This window comes from Babylonia areolata, chromosome 23 (genome assembly GCF_041734735.1).
Source record: "Babylonia areolata isolate BAREFJ2019XMU chromosome 23, ASM4173473v1, whole genome shotgun sequence".
Classification (NCBI taxonomy): Eukaryota; Metazoa; Mollusca; class Gastropoda; order Neogastropoda; family Buccinidae; genus Babylonia; species Babylonia areolata.
Window position 1 is genome coordinate 17062753 of NC_134898.1, and position 16178 is coordinate 17078930.

The window sequence follows — 16178 nt, forward strand, 5'->3', positions numbered from 1 at the left end:
GAAAACAACCAGGAGATCCAAGAATTGCTGGCGAAGAAGAGATCAGCCCACCAGGCTCACCTTGCACAACCGTCTTGTCCGGTGAAGAAAGCAACCTTCCGGCTCATATGCAGCAACCTCCAGCGCAAGCTTCGTGAGATTCAAAATGGGTGGTGGACCAACCTGGCAGAGAGGGCTCAGCTTTGTGCAGACACTGGTGACTACCGGGGCTTATACGAAGCCTTGAAGGTGGTGTACGGTCCCTCATACCAGGTCCAGAGTCCTTTGCGCAGCGCAGACGGCCAGGCGCTCTTCACAGACAAGATGTCGATCCTGAACAGGTGGTCGGAACACTTCCAGGCCCTCTTCAGCGCCAACCGCACGGTTCAAGACTCGGCAATTCTCCGCATCCCACAACAGCCAGTGAAATTACAACTGGACGAGCTACCAACCCTAGAAGAGACTGTCAAGGCCATTGAACAGCTGAAATGTGGCAAGGCAGCAGGGGTTGACGGAATTCCGCCGGAGGCGTGGAAGAATGGAGGCCCAGCACTACACTCCAAACTCCACAACCTCTTTGTCTGCTGCTGGGAGCAAGGCAAACTACCACAGGACCTCCGTGACGCAGTCATCATCACCCTGTATAAAAACAAGGGAGAAAAGTCGGACTGCTCCAACTACAGGGGGATAACTCTGCTCTCCATCGCAGGCAAGATCCTCGCCAGAGTCCTCCTAAATCGGCTGGTGCCTACTATCGCCGAAGAACATCTCCCAGAGAGTCAGTGTGGCTTTAGAGCCAACAGAGGCACCACTGACATGGTCTTCGTTCTCAGACAGCTACAAGAAAAATGTCGGGAACAGAACAAAGGACTGTATGCGACATTCGTCGATCTCACGAAAGCTTTCGACACCGTGAGCAGAAAAGGTCTGTGGGAGATCATGAAACGTCTAGGATGCCCCCCAAAATTCCTCAGCATGGTCATCCAACTACATGAGGAACAGCGTGGACAGGTCAGACACAGCAACGACCTTTTGGAGCCCTTCCCAATTGGAAATGGAGTGAAACAAGGTTGTGTCCTCGCGCCGACCCTCTTCACGATCTTCTTCAGCATGATGCTCCAACAGGCCACTGAAGATCTTGGCGACGACGACGGTATCTTCATCAGATACCGCACTGATGGCAGCCTATTCAACCTGAGGCGGCTACAGGCCCACACCAAGACACTGGAGCAACTCATCAGAGAGCTTCTGTTTGCCGACGATGCTGCCCTCGTCGCCCATACAGAAGCGGCCCTGCAGCGTATAACGTTCTGCTTCGCAGAGGCTGCGCAGCTCTTCGGCCTAGAAGTCAGTCTGAAAAAGACGGAAGTTCTCCACCAGCCTGCCCCACGGGAAGAATTCCACGCTCCTCACATCAACATCGGTGAGACAGAGCTGAAGTCGGTCCACCAGTTCAGCTACCTAGGCTGCACCATCTCGTCTGACGCCAAGATCGACAAGGAGATCGACAACAGACTTGCAAAGGCAAACAGCGCATTCGGCAGGCTGTACAAGAGAGTGTGGAACAACAAACACCTGAAGAAAGACACAAAGATCAGCGTGTACAGAGCGGTTGTACTGCCCACCCTGTTGTATGGCTCCGAAACCTGGGTCACCTACCGGCACCACATACGACTGCTTGATCGCTTTCACCAGCGCTGCCTTCGCACCATCCTCAGCATCCACTGGAGTGACTACATCACAAATGTCGAGGTCCTGGAGCAGGCAAAGACTATCAGCATCGAGGCAGTGCTGCTAAAGACCCAGCTACGTTGGGCAGGGCACGTGTCCAGGATGGAGGACCACCGCCTGCCCAAGATCGCGCTGTATGGCGAACTGTCCACTGGCCTCCGTGACAGAGGAGCACCCAAGAAGAGATACAAAGACTCCTTGAAGAAAGCTCTCGGTGCCTGTCACATTGACCATCGCCAGTGGTCCGCAGTAGCCGCTGATCGAGAGACCTGGCGACGCACCATCCACCAAGCTGTCTCCTTCTTCGAAAACAACCGCAGGGCCAGCCTTGAGGACAAACGCAGAAGGAGGAAGAACCACGACGCTGCAGCTGCGAACCCAGACCAGACTTTCCCTTGCAACCGCTGCGGCCGACTCTGCTTTTCCCGCATTGGCCTTGTCAGCCATGAGCGTGCCTGCATCAGACGTGGACAACGCCCTTCCTAGATCTTCGTCAGCGAAGCCAGGCCATGATGATGATGATGATGATGGTGTATGGGGGGTTTGGGGGGGCAGGTGTTGTAACTGTGTGTGTGGTGTTTTTGTGATGTGTGTGTTGTAATTGTATGTGTGTGTGGGGTGGGGGGTTAGGTGTCATGATTGTGTGTGTGGTGTGTTTGTGATGTGTGTTGTAATTGTATGTGTGGGATTTGGGGGGTGTTGTGATTGTGTGTATGTGGTGTGCTTGTTTGTGTTATGTGTGTTTTGTGTATGTGGGGTTTGGGGTGTTGTGATTGTGTGTGTGTGGTGTGTTTGTGTGTGTGGAATGTGTGTATGGTGGGTGTATGTGTTGTAAGCGTGTGACATGGTGCAGTGTTGTACTGTGTGTACTGTGTGACATGGTGTGTACTGTGTGACATGGTGCAGTATTTTCTGTGGGCAGGCTGTCCTGCAGCAGAGTGATGCCGTCACAGACAGGCTGAGAGAGGAGAACGACATCCTGAAGGCTCAGGTCACACCTTGTTGTCATTTATCTTGATTTCTTTTTACCATGGTTTATGTTGTGGAGAGAGGATAACAACATCCTGAAGGCTAGCATTATCTTGATTTCTTTTTACCATGGTTTATGTTGAGAGAGGAGAACGACATCCTGAAGGCTCAGGTCACACCTTGTTGTCATTTATCTTGATTTCTTTTTACCATGGTATATGTTGAGAGAGGAGAACGACATCCTGAAGGCTCAGGTCACACCTTGTTGTCATTTATCTTGATTTCTTTTTACCATGGTTTATGTTGTGGAGAGAGGATAACGACATCCTGAAGGCTAGCATTTATCTTGATTTCTTTTTACCATGGTGTATGTTGTGGAGAGAGGAGAACGACATCCTGAAGGCTAGCATTTATCTTGATTTCTTTTTACCATGGTGTATGTTGTGGAGAGAGGATAACGACATCCTGAAGGCTAGCATTTATCTTGATTTCTTTTTACCATGGTGTATATTCTGGAGAGAGGATTGATGATGACTGCAGGAGGTAAACTGGTTTCTTTATAACGGAGCTTCCTCACAAAGAGATTAAAGAAATGAATACACAGATGTTGCTGATATGGAAGTATATATGGAATCATTCAGAATGCGATGTGGTTTGTGGTCTACCCTAAAAATAATCATACTTTGGTGTCGTTTTTGTGGTGTGTGTTATCTGGAATTTTTTATTTTTTATTTTTTTTTTATAATGAATTTTGTGTCAGAGGCATGTCCTGGAAGAACAGGAAACTAACTATGTCTTGGCAAGGGTGTGACGTTTTTTTTGTTGTTGTTTGTTTGTTGTTGGGGGTTTTTTTTGTGGTATTTTACAGATTTTCCAATTTTGGTGATTGTTCTCTTTTTCTGTCGTTTTACTTTCTTTTGATATTAAGACATGCTCTTCAGTGAACAGCTGTTTTGCTTTCTTTTGGCATTCAGACATGCAATTCAGTGAACAGCCCCTTGGACCTTGGCTGCAAACTTTTCAGAAATTAAAAAAATCAGACACTTCCACCCAAAGTGGTGCTAGTGGTGGTGCAAGACTCTTACAAAAAACAAAACAAAAAAAACCATGTGCTTCTTTCTTTTTTTCTCTTCATTTTTTTCTTGCTTTCTTTCAGCATGTCTATTGATGGCACAGGTACAAGACCTGACGGAGCATGTTTATTGATGGCACAGGTACAAGACCTGATGGAGCATGTTTATTGATGGCACAGGTACAAGACCTGACGGAGCATGTTTATTGATGGCATAGCTGCAAGACCTGACGGAGCATGTTTATTGATGGCACAGGTACAAGACCTGATGGAGCATGTTTATCGAGGGCACAGGTACAAGACCTGATGGAGCATGTTTATTGGTGGCTCAGGTACAAGACCTGATGGAGCATGTTTATTGATGGCACAGGTACAAGACCTGACGGAGCATGTTTATTGATGGCACAGGTACAAGACCTGACGGAGCATGTTTATTGATGGCACAGGTACAAGACCTGACAGAGCAGGTGCAGTCCAAGTCCGAGGCAGATGACGCCATCATGGTGGCGGTGGGCAACAAGATTGAGGAGTGGAAGGAGGTGGTGGGCCAGAAGGACCAGCAGATTGGGGAGCTCCAGGAGCAGCTCTTCCGGCTCCGCGAACAGCTGATCGCCGCCAACATGGACAGCGACAAGGCCTCCATCAGCGCTCTCACTCAGGTGCATGGCTGTTCATGTGTGTGTGTGTGTGTGTGTGTCACTGGGCATTTGGGTGGGTGGGGAGGGTGTTAGGGGGGCTTAGAAAGGTTCTGGATGTTTGTGTGTGTCTGGGTGTTTGTGTGTGTGTGTGTGTGCACGTGTCTCTGGGTGTTTGTGTGCGTGTGTGGTTTGTCAGTACAACAAACAGTTAATCTGACAATAAATGGTTTCAGTCAGTGCGTGTGTGTGGGGGATGTTCTGGGTGTGTGTGTGTGTGTGTGTGTGTGCATGTGTCTCTGGGTGTTTGTGTGCATGTGTGGGGGATGTTCTGTGTGTGTGTGTGTGTGTGTGTGTGTGTGTGTCTCTGGGTGTTTGTGTGCATGTGTGGGGGATGTTCTGTGTGTTTATGTGTGTGTGTGTGTGTGCATGTGTCTCTGGGTGTTTGTGTGTGTGTGGATGTGTGTGTGTGGTGTTTGTGTGTGTCTTGGAGTTTGTGTGTGTGTGTATGTGTGAATGTGTTTTTGTGTGTGTGTCTTGGTGTTTGTATGTGTAGAGGGAGAGGTTCTGGGTGTTTGTGTGTAAGTGTGTGAGTGTGTGAGAGGTTCTTTGTGTTTGTGTATGTGTGTTGGAGAGGTTCTGTGTGTGTGTGTGTGTGTGTGTTGGAGAGGTTCTGTGTGTGTGTGTGTGTTGGGGAGGTTCTGTGTGTGTGTGTGTGTGTGTCTGTCTGTCTGTCTGTCTTGGAGAGGTTCTGGGTGTGTATGTGTGAGTGTGTCTAGGTGTGTGTGTGAGTGTGTGTGTGAGTGTGTTTGTGTTTGTGTGTGTGAAGTACTGGGTGTTTGTGTGTGTGAGAGGTGTTTAGGTTTTGTGTGGGGGAGGAGAGGTTCTTTGTGTGTGTGTGTGTTGTGTGTGTTTTGTGAGTGTGTGAAGGGGGTTTCTGGGTTTTTGTGTATTTTTCTGGGTGTCTCTGTGTGTGTTTTTTTCTGGGTGTGTTTGTGTTGTGGGTGTGGGTAAGATCTTTCTGGGTGCCTATGTGCATATGTGTGGGTGTTTGAGGGGGCGGAGGGCGGTAGGGTGTTTCTTGGTGACCTAGTGGTAAGGCCTCCACTCAGAAAACAAAAGAATCCGAGCACACTGGTTTGAATCCTACGTTCGCCAGTATTTTCTTTCTCTACATTAGACTTTGAGTGGTGGTCTGGATGCTGCTCATTTGGATGAGATGATAAACCAAAGTACTGTATACAGCATGCGCTCAGCACTCGTTAAAAAAAAAATCGATGGCCACAAAAGGGTTGTTCTTGGCAAAATTTTGTAGAAAAATATCCACTTTGATAGGAAAACAAATACACCTGCAGACAGATAAACCAAAAGAAAGGTGGGGCTGCAATGTGGCCACACACTCTTCCCTGTGGGGAGCAGCCCAAATTTCACGCAGAGAGGTCCATTGTGACAAAAGTGAAAAAACAATATAATGCAATACAATATGAATGTTTGTCACCGTGGCGACAATGCTGGTCCCATCAGGTGCTGAAGGAGAAGGACCAGCAGATCGAGGAGCTGACGGCGCAGACCAACCAGTACGTCAACGAGATGGAGGCCAGCGCCGCCCTGGTGGAGGATCTGAGGGCAGAGCTCAGCAGAGGTCAGAGACATGAGACTTCTCATTGATATTGATAAGGACTGAATGCTGGGTTTGTTATGATTGATATTGATGAATGACTGAATGCTGGTTTCATTATGATTGATATTGATGACTGACTAAACGCTGGGTTCATTATAATTCATATTGATGACTGACTAAACGCTGGGTTCATTATAATTCATATTGATGACTGACTGAACGCTGGGTTCGTTATGATAGATGTGTAAATGATGTCAGTCCATGGAGTAGTGCACAGTTTGCTGCAGCTGAACAAAAGGAGTCCTTAGTCTGACACCAGAGCTAGCAGTTTTAAGCCAACTGTTGTGGTTTTTATCTTCTTTTTTTCTCATTGATTTGCCTTCATGGCTTTCATGTTACTACATTTTTATGCAGTCTCTTATTTGTTTTATGATTTTATTTCATTGAATTTTAATGTGTTACACAAACCTGGGGTAGGCTGTCAAGACCTGATCAGCCTGTTTGGTTTATGCAGAGGACAACCATTCATACATTTTTCTTTTCTTTTTTTTTAACAGCAGATGTCATGTAGCATGTATGAATCTGTCCATGTGCCTTGTCACCTTGAAACTTAAACTGAAACTGAAATTGATTTGCTGGAGACATGAGAGTCCGGAAAAAGTTGTGACAAGAACCTGACAGCAGGCTGCAGAATGCAGTGAAGGCATTAATGCTGTGTTGTGTGTGTCAGTGAAGGCATTAATGCTGTGTTGTGTGTGCCAGTGAAGACATTAATGCTGTGTTGTGTGTGTCAGTGAAGGCATTGATGATGTGTTGTGTGTGCCAGTGAAGGCATGGATGATGTGTTGTGTGTGCCAGTGAAGGCATGAATGATGTGCTGTGTGTGCCAGTGAAGGCATGAATGATGTGCTGTGTGTGCCAGTGAAGACATTAATGCTGTGTTGTGTGTGCCAGTGAAGACATTAATGCTGTGTTGTGTGTGCCAGTGAAGACATTAATGCAGTGAAGGCATTAATGCTGTGTTGTGTGTGCCAGTGAAGGCATTAATGCTGTGCTGTGTATGCCAGTGAAGGCATGGACGATGTGTTGTGTGTGTCAGTGAAGGCATGGACGATGTGTTGTGTGTGCCAGTGAAGGCATGAATGATGTGTTGTGTGTGCCAGTGAAGGCATGGATGATGTGTTGTGTGTACCAGTGAAGGCATTAATGCTGTGCTGTGTATGCCAGTGAAGGCATGGACGATGTGTTGTGTGTGCCAGTGAAGGCATGGATGATGTGTTGTGTGTGCCAGTGAAGGCATGGATGATGTGTTGTGTGTGCCAGTGAAGGCATGAATGATATGTTGTGTGTGTCAGTGAAGGCATGGATGATGTGCTGTGTGTGCCAGTGAAGGCATTCATGCTGTGTTGTGTGTGCCAGTGAAGGCATGGATGATGTGTTGTGTGTGCCAGTGAAGGCATGGATGATGTGTTGTGTGTGCCAGTGAAGGCATGAATGATGTGTTGTGTGTGCCAGTGAAGGCATGGATGATGTGTTGTGTGTGCCAGTGAAGGCATGGATGATGTGTTGTGTGTGTGCCAGTGAAGGCATTGGTGATGTGTTGTGTGTGCCAGTGAAGACATTGATGATGTGTTGTGTGTGTCGGTGAAGGCATGGGTGATGTGTTGTGTGTGTCAGTGAAGGCATGGATGATGTGCTGTGTGTGCCAGTGAAGGCATTCATGCTGTGTTGTGTGTGCCAGTTAAGGCATGGATGATGTGTGTGCCAGTGAAGGCATCGATGATGTGTTGTATGTGCCAGTGAAGGCATGGATGATGTGTTGTGTGTGCCAGTGAAGGCATTAATGCTGTGTTGTGTGTGCCATTGAAGGCATGGATGATGTGTTGTGTGTGCCAGTGAAGGCATGAATGATGTGTTGTGTGTGCCAGTGAAGGCATGGATGATGTGTTGTGTGTGCCAGTGAAGGCATGGATGATGTGTTGTGTGTGCCAATGAAGGCATGAATGATGTGTTGTGTGTGCCAGTGAAGGCATTAATGCTGTGTTGTGTGTGCCAGTGAAGGCATGGATGATGTGTTGTGTGTGCCAGTGAAGGCATGGACGATGTGTTGTGTGTGCCAGTGAAGGCATTGGTGATGTGTGTGCCCACAGCGGGGGCAGGGGGAGGTGATCGCCTCCAGAACAAGATCCGTGACCTGCAGAGAGAGCTGACCACCGCCAAAGAGCACCTGAAGGAGACAGAGAAAGACACCAGAAAGGTAAGGCACTGGACAGAGTCAGACATCAGACAGAGAGAGGGAGGGAGAGGAAAGACACACAAAACACGTTTATTGAGTGGGTCCCTGGGACGTTTTTGAAGATCTATAGAACAAACAGCTTGAAAGGGTGTAAATGCTGTGTGGGAGCTTTAACTCTGTCTATACTAAGTTATGCTGTAGCGTACCTCATGCGCAGAACACTTTTTTTTTTCTGTGGTACGCTGTAGCATACCGCTAGTTTATTAAAAATTTGTAGTTCATAGGTTAATCATCGTGTGCAAAACTAAACATCAGAGCTTTGTTCCTCAGTCCCCAAGAGTGCAGATGGTGAGTGTATGAGGGAGGTGATGTGAGGAGTGCATGAGAGAGGTGATCAGTGCATGAGGGAGGTGATGAGTGCATGAAGGAGGTGATCAGTGCATGAGGGTGATCAGGTGATGAGTGCTTGAGGGAGGCGATGAGTGCATGAGGGAGGTGATGAGGAGATGAGTGCATGAGGGAGGTGATGAGGAGATGATGAGTGCATAAAGGAGGTGATGAGTGCATGAGGGAGGTGATCAGGCGATGAGTGCATGAGGGAGGTGATCAGGTGATGAGTGCATGAGGGAGGTGATGAGGAGATGATGAGTGCATGAGGGAGGTGATCAGGTGATGAGTGCATGAGGGAGGTGATCAGGTGGTGAGTGCATGAGGGAGGTGCTAAGTGCATGAGGGAGTTGATCAGGTGGTGAGTGCATGAGGGAGGTGATCAGGTGGTGAGTGCATGAGGGAGATGATGAGTGCATGAGGGAGATGATCAGTGCATGAGTGAGGGAGGTGCTAAGTGCATGAGGGAGGCGATCAGGGAGGTGATCAGGTGATGAGTTCATGAGGGAGGTGATCAGTGCATGAGGGAGGTGATCAGGTGGTGAGTGCATGAGGGAGGTGATGAGGAGATGATCAGTGCATGAGGGAGGTGGTCAGGTGATGAGTGCATGAGGGAGGTGATGAGGAGGCTGCTTTGTGTGACAGGCTGAAGAGGACGCCAAAGCCAAGGACAGGGAGCTGAATGAGGCCCTGGAGAGAATGCAGCAGTATGAGAGGGTAGGTCAAACACTGTGTGTGGGTGTGTTCTGTATGTGTGTGTGTTCTGTGTTTGTGAGTGTGTGTGTGTGTGTGTACGCTCTGTGTTTGTGTGTGTGTGTGTGTGTGTTCTGTATGTGTGTGTGTTCTGTGTTTGTGAGTGTGTGTGTGTTAGTGTATGTGTGTGCTTGTGTGTGTGCACATGCTTCCATTTCTTTCATATTTTTAGTTCAGTCTTTTGCCTTCTACTTATCTTTCCCTGCACTATATTTTAATGTACTTTGCTCTTATCAATATCAGTAATGTGTATTTGTTATTGTTATCTTTTTTTTTTCTCAAAGTCTTACTAAGCATGTTGGGTTATGCTGCTGGTCAGGCATCTGCTTTGCAGATGTGGTGTAGCGTTTATGGATTTGTCTGAACACAGTGACGCTTCCTTCAGAAACTGAACTGAACTCTGTATGTGTGTGAGATTCAGATTCAGATTCAGATAGTTTAATGTGTTTCGGCCATAGGCATACATACACATTGGGGAAGGGGAAGAGGGATGGGAGAAGAGGAGATGGGTAATCCAGCAGCTCATTTACAGACTATGAAATGACTTCATTTTAAACACAGTATATACGAACTAATTTTTCTTATTAAGTATGAGGTCATTTTCCAGATTGGCTATAAAGTTAATTCACTGCACGGCATACATTCTAAACTACCAATAACATTGGCATTCAAGGTTCAATGAAAATACGAGAAGCACATTTCTTGGGGCGGTATTGACAAAATCCGTTAACTTGCATTGATTTGTTGTCTCCTTCTTACAGCATGGAAAATGAATTTGCCAACTTGACGACTTAAGTTATCGTTTTTCCCCTCTAACATTATGCTTATGGGTAAATTTAGGAAATCTTTTAGGAACTTCTGCCTCAAGTCATTGAATAATGGGCAAACAAAAATAAAGTGGTGTTCGTTTTCGATTCTGTGTCCACAACTTGGGCATCGTTTGCTTTCAGGGTTTTCACTATATCTGTTTAAGTTACTATTAATAGGTAATACTCCAAGTCTAATGTGGGAAAGGGCTATCCTGAAGCACACTACATCAACACTCAGTAAATATTTTTCTTTTCCAAAATCATCCTTTATCGTTCTATAAAATTCATACCTGTCCTTTTCTCGTATTGCAGATGACCATTCCTGTATGAACATGTCTATCAATCGTTGCTTAAAAGCATTAAGAAAGCTTAGTTTATCGCCAGCACCTTGGTTTATCCAAACACACTGAAAGCCAGTGGTGTATGTGTGTGAAAGAGAGAGAGAGAGACTGTGTATGTGTGTGTTTGTCAGTGTGTGTCTATGTTTTCTGTCAATCTGTGTGCCCTTCTCTTCACACCCACCCCCCACCCCCCACCCCCCCACCTTTTTTTTGTTTTGTTTTTGTTTTGTTTTTTTTGTTGTTGTTATTGTGGTCTTTCTATGTTTTCACCTTGAGTGCTGGATGTTAAAAAGACAAAAAACAAAACAAACAAACAAACAAACAAACAAAAAGCAACAACAGAAAAAGAGGGTTGTACTTGATCCATGAGGTGTAAAATAGAAACTGGTGTTATTTCATTTATGTTCCTTGCCAGTTGCAGGGGAAGGGCAATGTGGGAGGAGACAGTTTGGGTTTAACTCACTCCGGACGATGGAATGCTATAGCGTTCCTGACTTAAGGTAGCATTCCGGACGACGGAACACTATAGCGGTTTCAACGATTAAAATTTTTTCCACGTTTTCCTCATGGGGTTGCATAACAATTGCAGCTACACCAGGCATTGCGAACATGTCAAGGGTCGAATGAAAAGTTTCGTCATGAGATTCCATAACAACACACTCCACAGCGAGCCAGCAAGTTCAGGACCCCACATGACAAGCTAATCTGCATACGTATTGAAAATGGTGTCGCAGGCGATACAAGTGGAAATTTTTGGAACAAACTAGATCATGACAGTGGCTTTTACCACTGCTGAAGTGATTGAAATGCCTCAGACTGAAGGTTTCAACATCGACGAGGATGATGAAGACGTTGAATAAATTATCTGTAGTGAAGAAAGCTACCAGCAAGTCGGTACTGATAGTGATTCAACTTCTGAGAGCAGTGAAGAGGGAGGGGGGTGAGCGTTCACACAACGTGAAGAGAGAGGTCAGTGGGTCAAGTACAGTGAGTTTCATTCAGTTACTTTATGTTTTGTATTTTTTGTGATTTTTATTCCTAACCCTAACAAATGGGTCGTCTGTAGGGAAAAGCCAGGGAAAGAGCTATTTGTCTGGAGTGAGTTAAGCACTGGAAGTCTATTACATTGCAAACTGCATGATGAGCACTGTGTGTGTGTGTGTGTGTGTGTGTGTGTGTGTGTGACCACAGGGGGAATACGGGCTGGAGGAAGCGGTTATGGAGATCAAAGAGAAGAAAACCCAGATCAACGTCAGAGACAGGTGTGTGTTACCTCCCTTCAGTTCACATCTTTGTGTGCAGGCATGCATCTGTTGCAGTCAGTTTGTGTGTGTGTGTGTCTGTGTGTGTGTGTGTGTGTCTGTGTGTGTGTGTGTGTGTGCAGCATACCAGGGGAGAAGACATGTGTTGTACAGTGTATTGTTGCTGTGCTTACTGAATGAGAAAAAAACCACGTCAGTGTGAGAGGCTGGTCCATTCTGTCTGCCTTCAGTTTGAACAAGTACATGTCTGTGAACTTTGGCCACCCAGTCTGCAACTACATGTCTGTGAACTTTGGCCATCCAGTCTGGTTCCTTCAGTTTGAACAAGTACATGTCTGTGAACTTTGGCCACCCAGTCTGTAACTACATGTCTGTGAACTTTGGCCACCCAGTCTGCAACTACATGTCTGTGAACTTTGGCCATCCAGTCTGGTTCCTTCAGTTTGAACAAGTACATGTCTGTGAACTTTGGCCACCCAGTCTGCAACTACATGTCTGTGAACTTTGGCCACCCAGTCTGATTCTTTCAGCTTGAACAAGTACATGTCTGTGAACTTTGGCCACCCAGTCTGCAACTACATGTCTGTGAACTTTGGCCACCCAGTCTGATTCTTTCAGCTTGAACAAGTACATATCTGTGAACTTTGGCCATCCATTCTGATTCTTTCAGCTTGAACAAGTACATATCTGTGAACTTTCGCCATCCAGTCTGATTCTTTCAGCTTGAACAAGTACATATCTTTGTACTGAGGTCTGGTCATGCTTCATCAAGGCGGTTAGAAACTGACGGTATGATGTTTGTGTCAGACAAATCAAGGAGCTGACGCAGTACTTTAACAAGGCGGTTAGAAACTGACGGTATGATGTTTGTGTCAGACAAATCGAGGAGCTGATGCAGTACTTTAACAAGGCGGTTAGAAACTGACGGTATGATGCTTGTGTCAGACAAATGGAGGAGCTGACGCAGTACATCAACAAGGTAGTTAGAAACTGACGGAATGATGTTTGTGTCAGACAAATCGAGGAGCTGACGCAGTACTTCAACAAGGCGGTAAGAAATTGACGGTATGGTGTTTGTGTCAGACAAATCCAGGAGCTGACACAGTACATCAACAAGGTAGTTAGAAACTGACGGTATGGTGTTTGTGTCAGACAAATCGAGGAGCTGACACAGTACATCAACAAGGTAGTTAGAAACTGACGGTATGGTGTTTGTGTCAGACAAATCGAGGAGCTGACGCAGTACATCAACAAGGCGGAGCTGAAGATGAACGAGATCCTGGACGAGAACGAGGAGCTGCGCTACAGGCTGGGCATGGACCCCCGCGCCCCCCTCGACCTGACCCAGTTCCGCAAGAACAAGGCCGTCCGCCAGGAGGAGGAGAAGGCCCTCAACTTCATCCTTCAGAGACAGGTAGGGTTTACATCCTTCAGAGAAAGGTGGGGGTTACATCCTTCAGAGACAAGCGGGGGTTACATCCTTCAGAGGCAGGTGGGGGTTACATCCTTCAGAGACAAGTGGGGGTTACATCCTTCAGAGACAGGTGGGGTTACATCCTTCAGAGACAAGTAGGGGTTACATCCTTCAGAGACAAGTAGGGGTTACATCCTTCAGAGACAGGTGGCAGGTAGGGGTTACATCCTTCAGAGACAGGTAGGGGTTACATCCTTCAGAGACAGGTGGGGGTTACATCCTTCAGAGACAGGTAGGGGTTACATCCTTCAGAGACAGGTGGGGGTTACATCCTTCAGAGACAGGTGGGGGTTACATCCTTCAGAGACAGGTGGGGGTTACATTCTTCAGAGACAGGTGGGGGTTACAACTGACAAGGGGAAAGGTGTTTGGAGAGGGTGGGTGTGTTTAGGGTAGATGGGGCAGGGGAGGTTAGAACTGACAAGGGGAAAAGTGTTTGGAGGGGAAGGGTGGTTATTTAGGGGAGATGGATGATGGATGCCAGCCCATCAAGCTGACAGTGACAATGAAGGTGGTGTCATGGTTTACAGGCTGAGCAGTACAGTGACCGTGAAGATGGTGTGATGGTTTACAGACTGAGCAGTACAGTGACAGTGAAGATGGTGTGATGGTTTACAGACTGAGCAGTACAGTGACAGTGAAGGTGGTGTGATGGTTTTACAGACTGAGCAGTACAGTGACAGTGAAGGTGGTGTGATGGTTTACAGACTGAGCAGTACAGTGACAGTGAAGATGGTGTGATGGTTTACAGACTGAGCAGTACAGTGACAGTGAAGGTGGTGTGATGGTTTACAGACTGAGCAGTACAGTGACAGTGAAGGTGGTGTGATGGTTTACAGACTGAACAGTACAGTGACAGTGAAGATGGTGTGATGGTTTATAGACTGAGCAGTACAGTGACAGTGAAGATGGTGTGATGGTTTACAGACTGAGCAGTACAGTGACAGTGAAGGTGGTGTGATGGTTTACAGATTGAGCAGTACAGTGACAGTGAAGGTGGTGTGATGGTTTACAGACTGAACAGTACAATGACAGTGAAGGTGGTGTGATGGTTTACAGACTGAACAGTACAGTGACAGTGAAGATGGTGTGATGGTTTACAGACTGAGCAGTACAGTGACAGTGAAAGTGGTGTGATGGTTTACAGACTGAGCAGTACAGTGACAGTGAAGGTGGTGTGATGGTGATGGTTTACAGACTGAACAGTACAGTGACAGTGAAGGTGGTGTGATGGTGATGGTTTACAGACTGAACAGTACAGTGATAGTGAAGATGGTGCCATGGTGATGGTTTACAGACTGAACAGTCCAGTGACAGTGAAAGTTGTGTGATGGTGATGGTTTACAGACTGACCAGTGAAGGTGGTGTGATGGTGATGGTTTACAGACTGAACAGTACAGTGATAGTGAAGATGGTGTCATGGTGATGGTTTACAGACTGAACAGTACAGTGACAGTGAAGGTTGTGCGATGGTGTTGGTTTACAGACTAAACAGTGAAGGTGGTGTGATGGTGATGGTTTACAGATCGAACAGCTGGAGGAAGAGCGGGTCAACGACAAACAGAAGATCAGAAGGCTAGGACAGCAGCTGGGAAAAAGGTAAGGATTGTCCTGATGGTGTGTACTACACACTGTCCTATGTCCTGATGGTGTGACTACACACTGTCCTATGTCCTGATGGTGTGTACTACACACTGTCCTATGTCCTGATGGTGTGTACTGCACACTGTCTTATGTCCTGATGGTGTGTACTACACGCTGTCCTATGTCCTGACATGTCCACACACACACACACACACACACACACACACACACACACACACACACACACACACACACACACACACACTCACACACACACACAAACACACACACACACTCACTCACACACACACGCACACACAAACACACACACAATCACAAACAACACACACACACACATTCACACATAATCACACACACACACACACTCATACCCATGCACAATTTAAGAGTAGTGCAGCAGTGGTGTGGCCTGATTTTCAGGAACGTGAACAACAACGTGTGGACAGACAGGAGGGGTAGGGAAAGTGACAGGGGCAGAAGTGCTGGTAGAGGGTAGGCTGCATGACGTGCATGGCATGCCTCGTTCTGTTCACAAAAAAACTCCCACTGGAGGGGATTGCATTGTATTACTGTTTTGCCTCAGCAGATTTCTCTTGAGTGAAATTCAGGCTGCTCTCCCTCACTACTCTGAGAGCGCCACTTTTTTTCTTTTTCTCTTTCTTTTTTTCTGACTGCAATTTAATTTGTTTTCCTATTGAAGTTGTTTTTGGTTTTTTTGCCAGGGACAACCCTTTTGTTGCTGTGGGTTCTTTTACGTGCGCTAAGTGCGTGCTGCACACAAGACCTTGGTGTATCGTCTCCTCCGAATGACTCAGTGTCCAGACAACCACTCAAGGTCTAGTTGAGGGGGAGAAAAAATACTGGTGACTGTTGGGTTTGAACCAGCGTGCTCAGTTTCTCTGGGTTCCTAGGCAGATGCATTACCACTAGGCCACCACCACTCCACAGGGTAGGTCTGGGTGATGTTGTACATGGCGTGCCTTGCTTCTTTTTAGAGAAACGTTTTCCTCATCTTTTTGGTTTTCTTGTTAGTGATGTTTTTTCTTGGTGGAGTGAAAGGGTGTTGGGGGTGCTTTGTTGACATTGCCTTTTTGTTGTTGTTTTTTTTTTTCCCCCCTTTCTTACTTGTTTGGGAATAGTTAGAGAGATAGAGAGAGAAACATGCGGAGAGAGAGAATGAATGAATGAATGTTTACTGCATTTCGGCCATGGGCTCATATACATATATTGGGAGTTTTGGGGAGGGTTAGAGAGATAAAAGAGTAATACAGACCAGCACAAGTGTTGACATGCTGTGCTGTGCC

At 46.6% G+C, this 16178-nt stretch overlaps 1 protein-coding gene across 2 annotated transcripts in view; it reads left to right on the plus strand.

Annotated features, from left to right (window-relative positions):
- LOC143297729 (centrosomal protein of 290 kDa-like) overlaps positions 1–16178 on the plus strand; it is a 123787-nt gene that overhangs the window by 16365 nt on the left and 91244 nt on the right. For both annotated transcript variants that reach the window (XM_076610165.1, XM_076610166.1), the window contains exons 9-16: positions 2633–2701; positions 4198–4410; positions 5911–6028; positions 8158–8264; positions 9276–9347; positions 11725–11795; positions 13017–13209; positions 14795–14868. In XM_076610165.1, coding sequence (XP_076466280.1) covers positions 2633–2701; positions 4198–4410; positions 5911–6028; positions 8158–8264; positions 9276–9347; positions 11725–11795; positions 13017–13209; positions 14795–14868 — 917 coding nt within the window. The remainder of the gene's footprint in view (positions 1–2632; positions 2702–4197; positions 4411–5910; positions 6029–8157; positions 8265–9275; positions 9348–11724; positions 11796–13016; positions 13210–14794; positions 14869–16178) is intronic.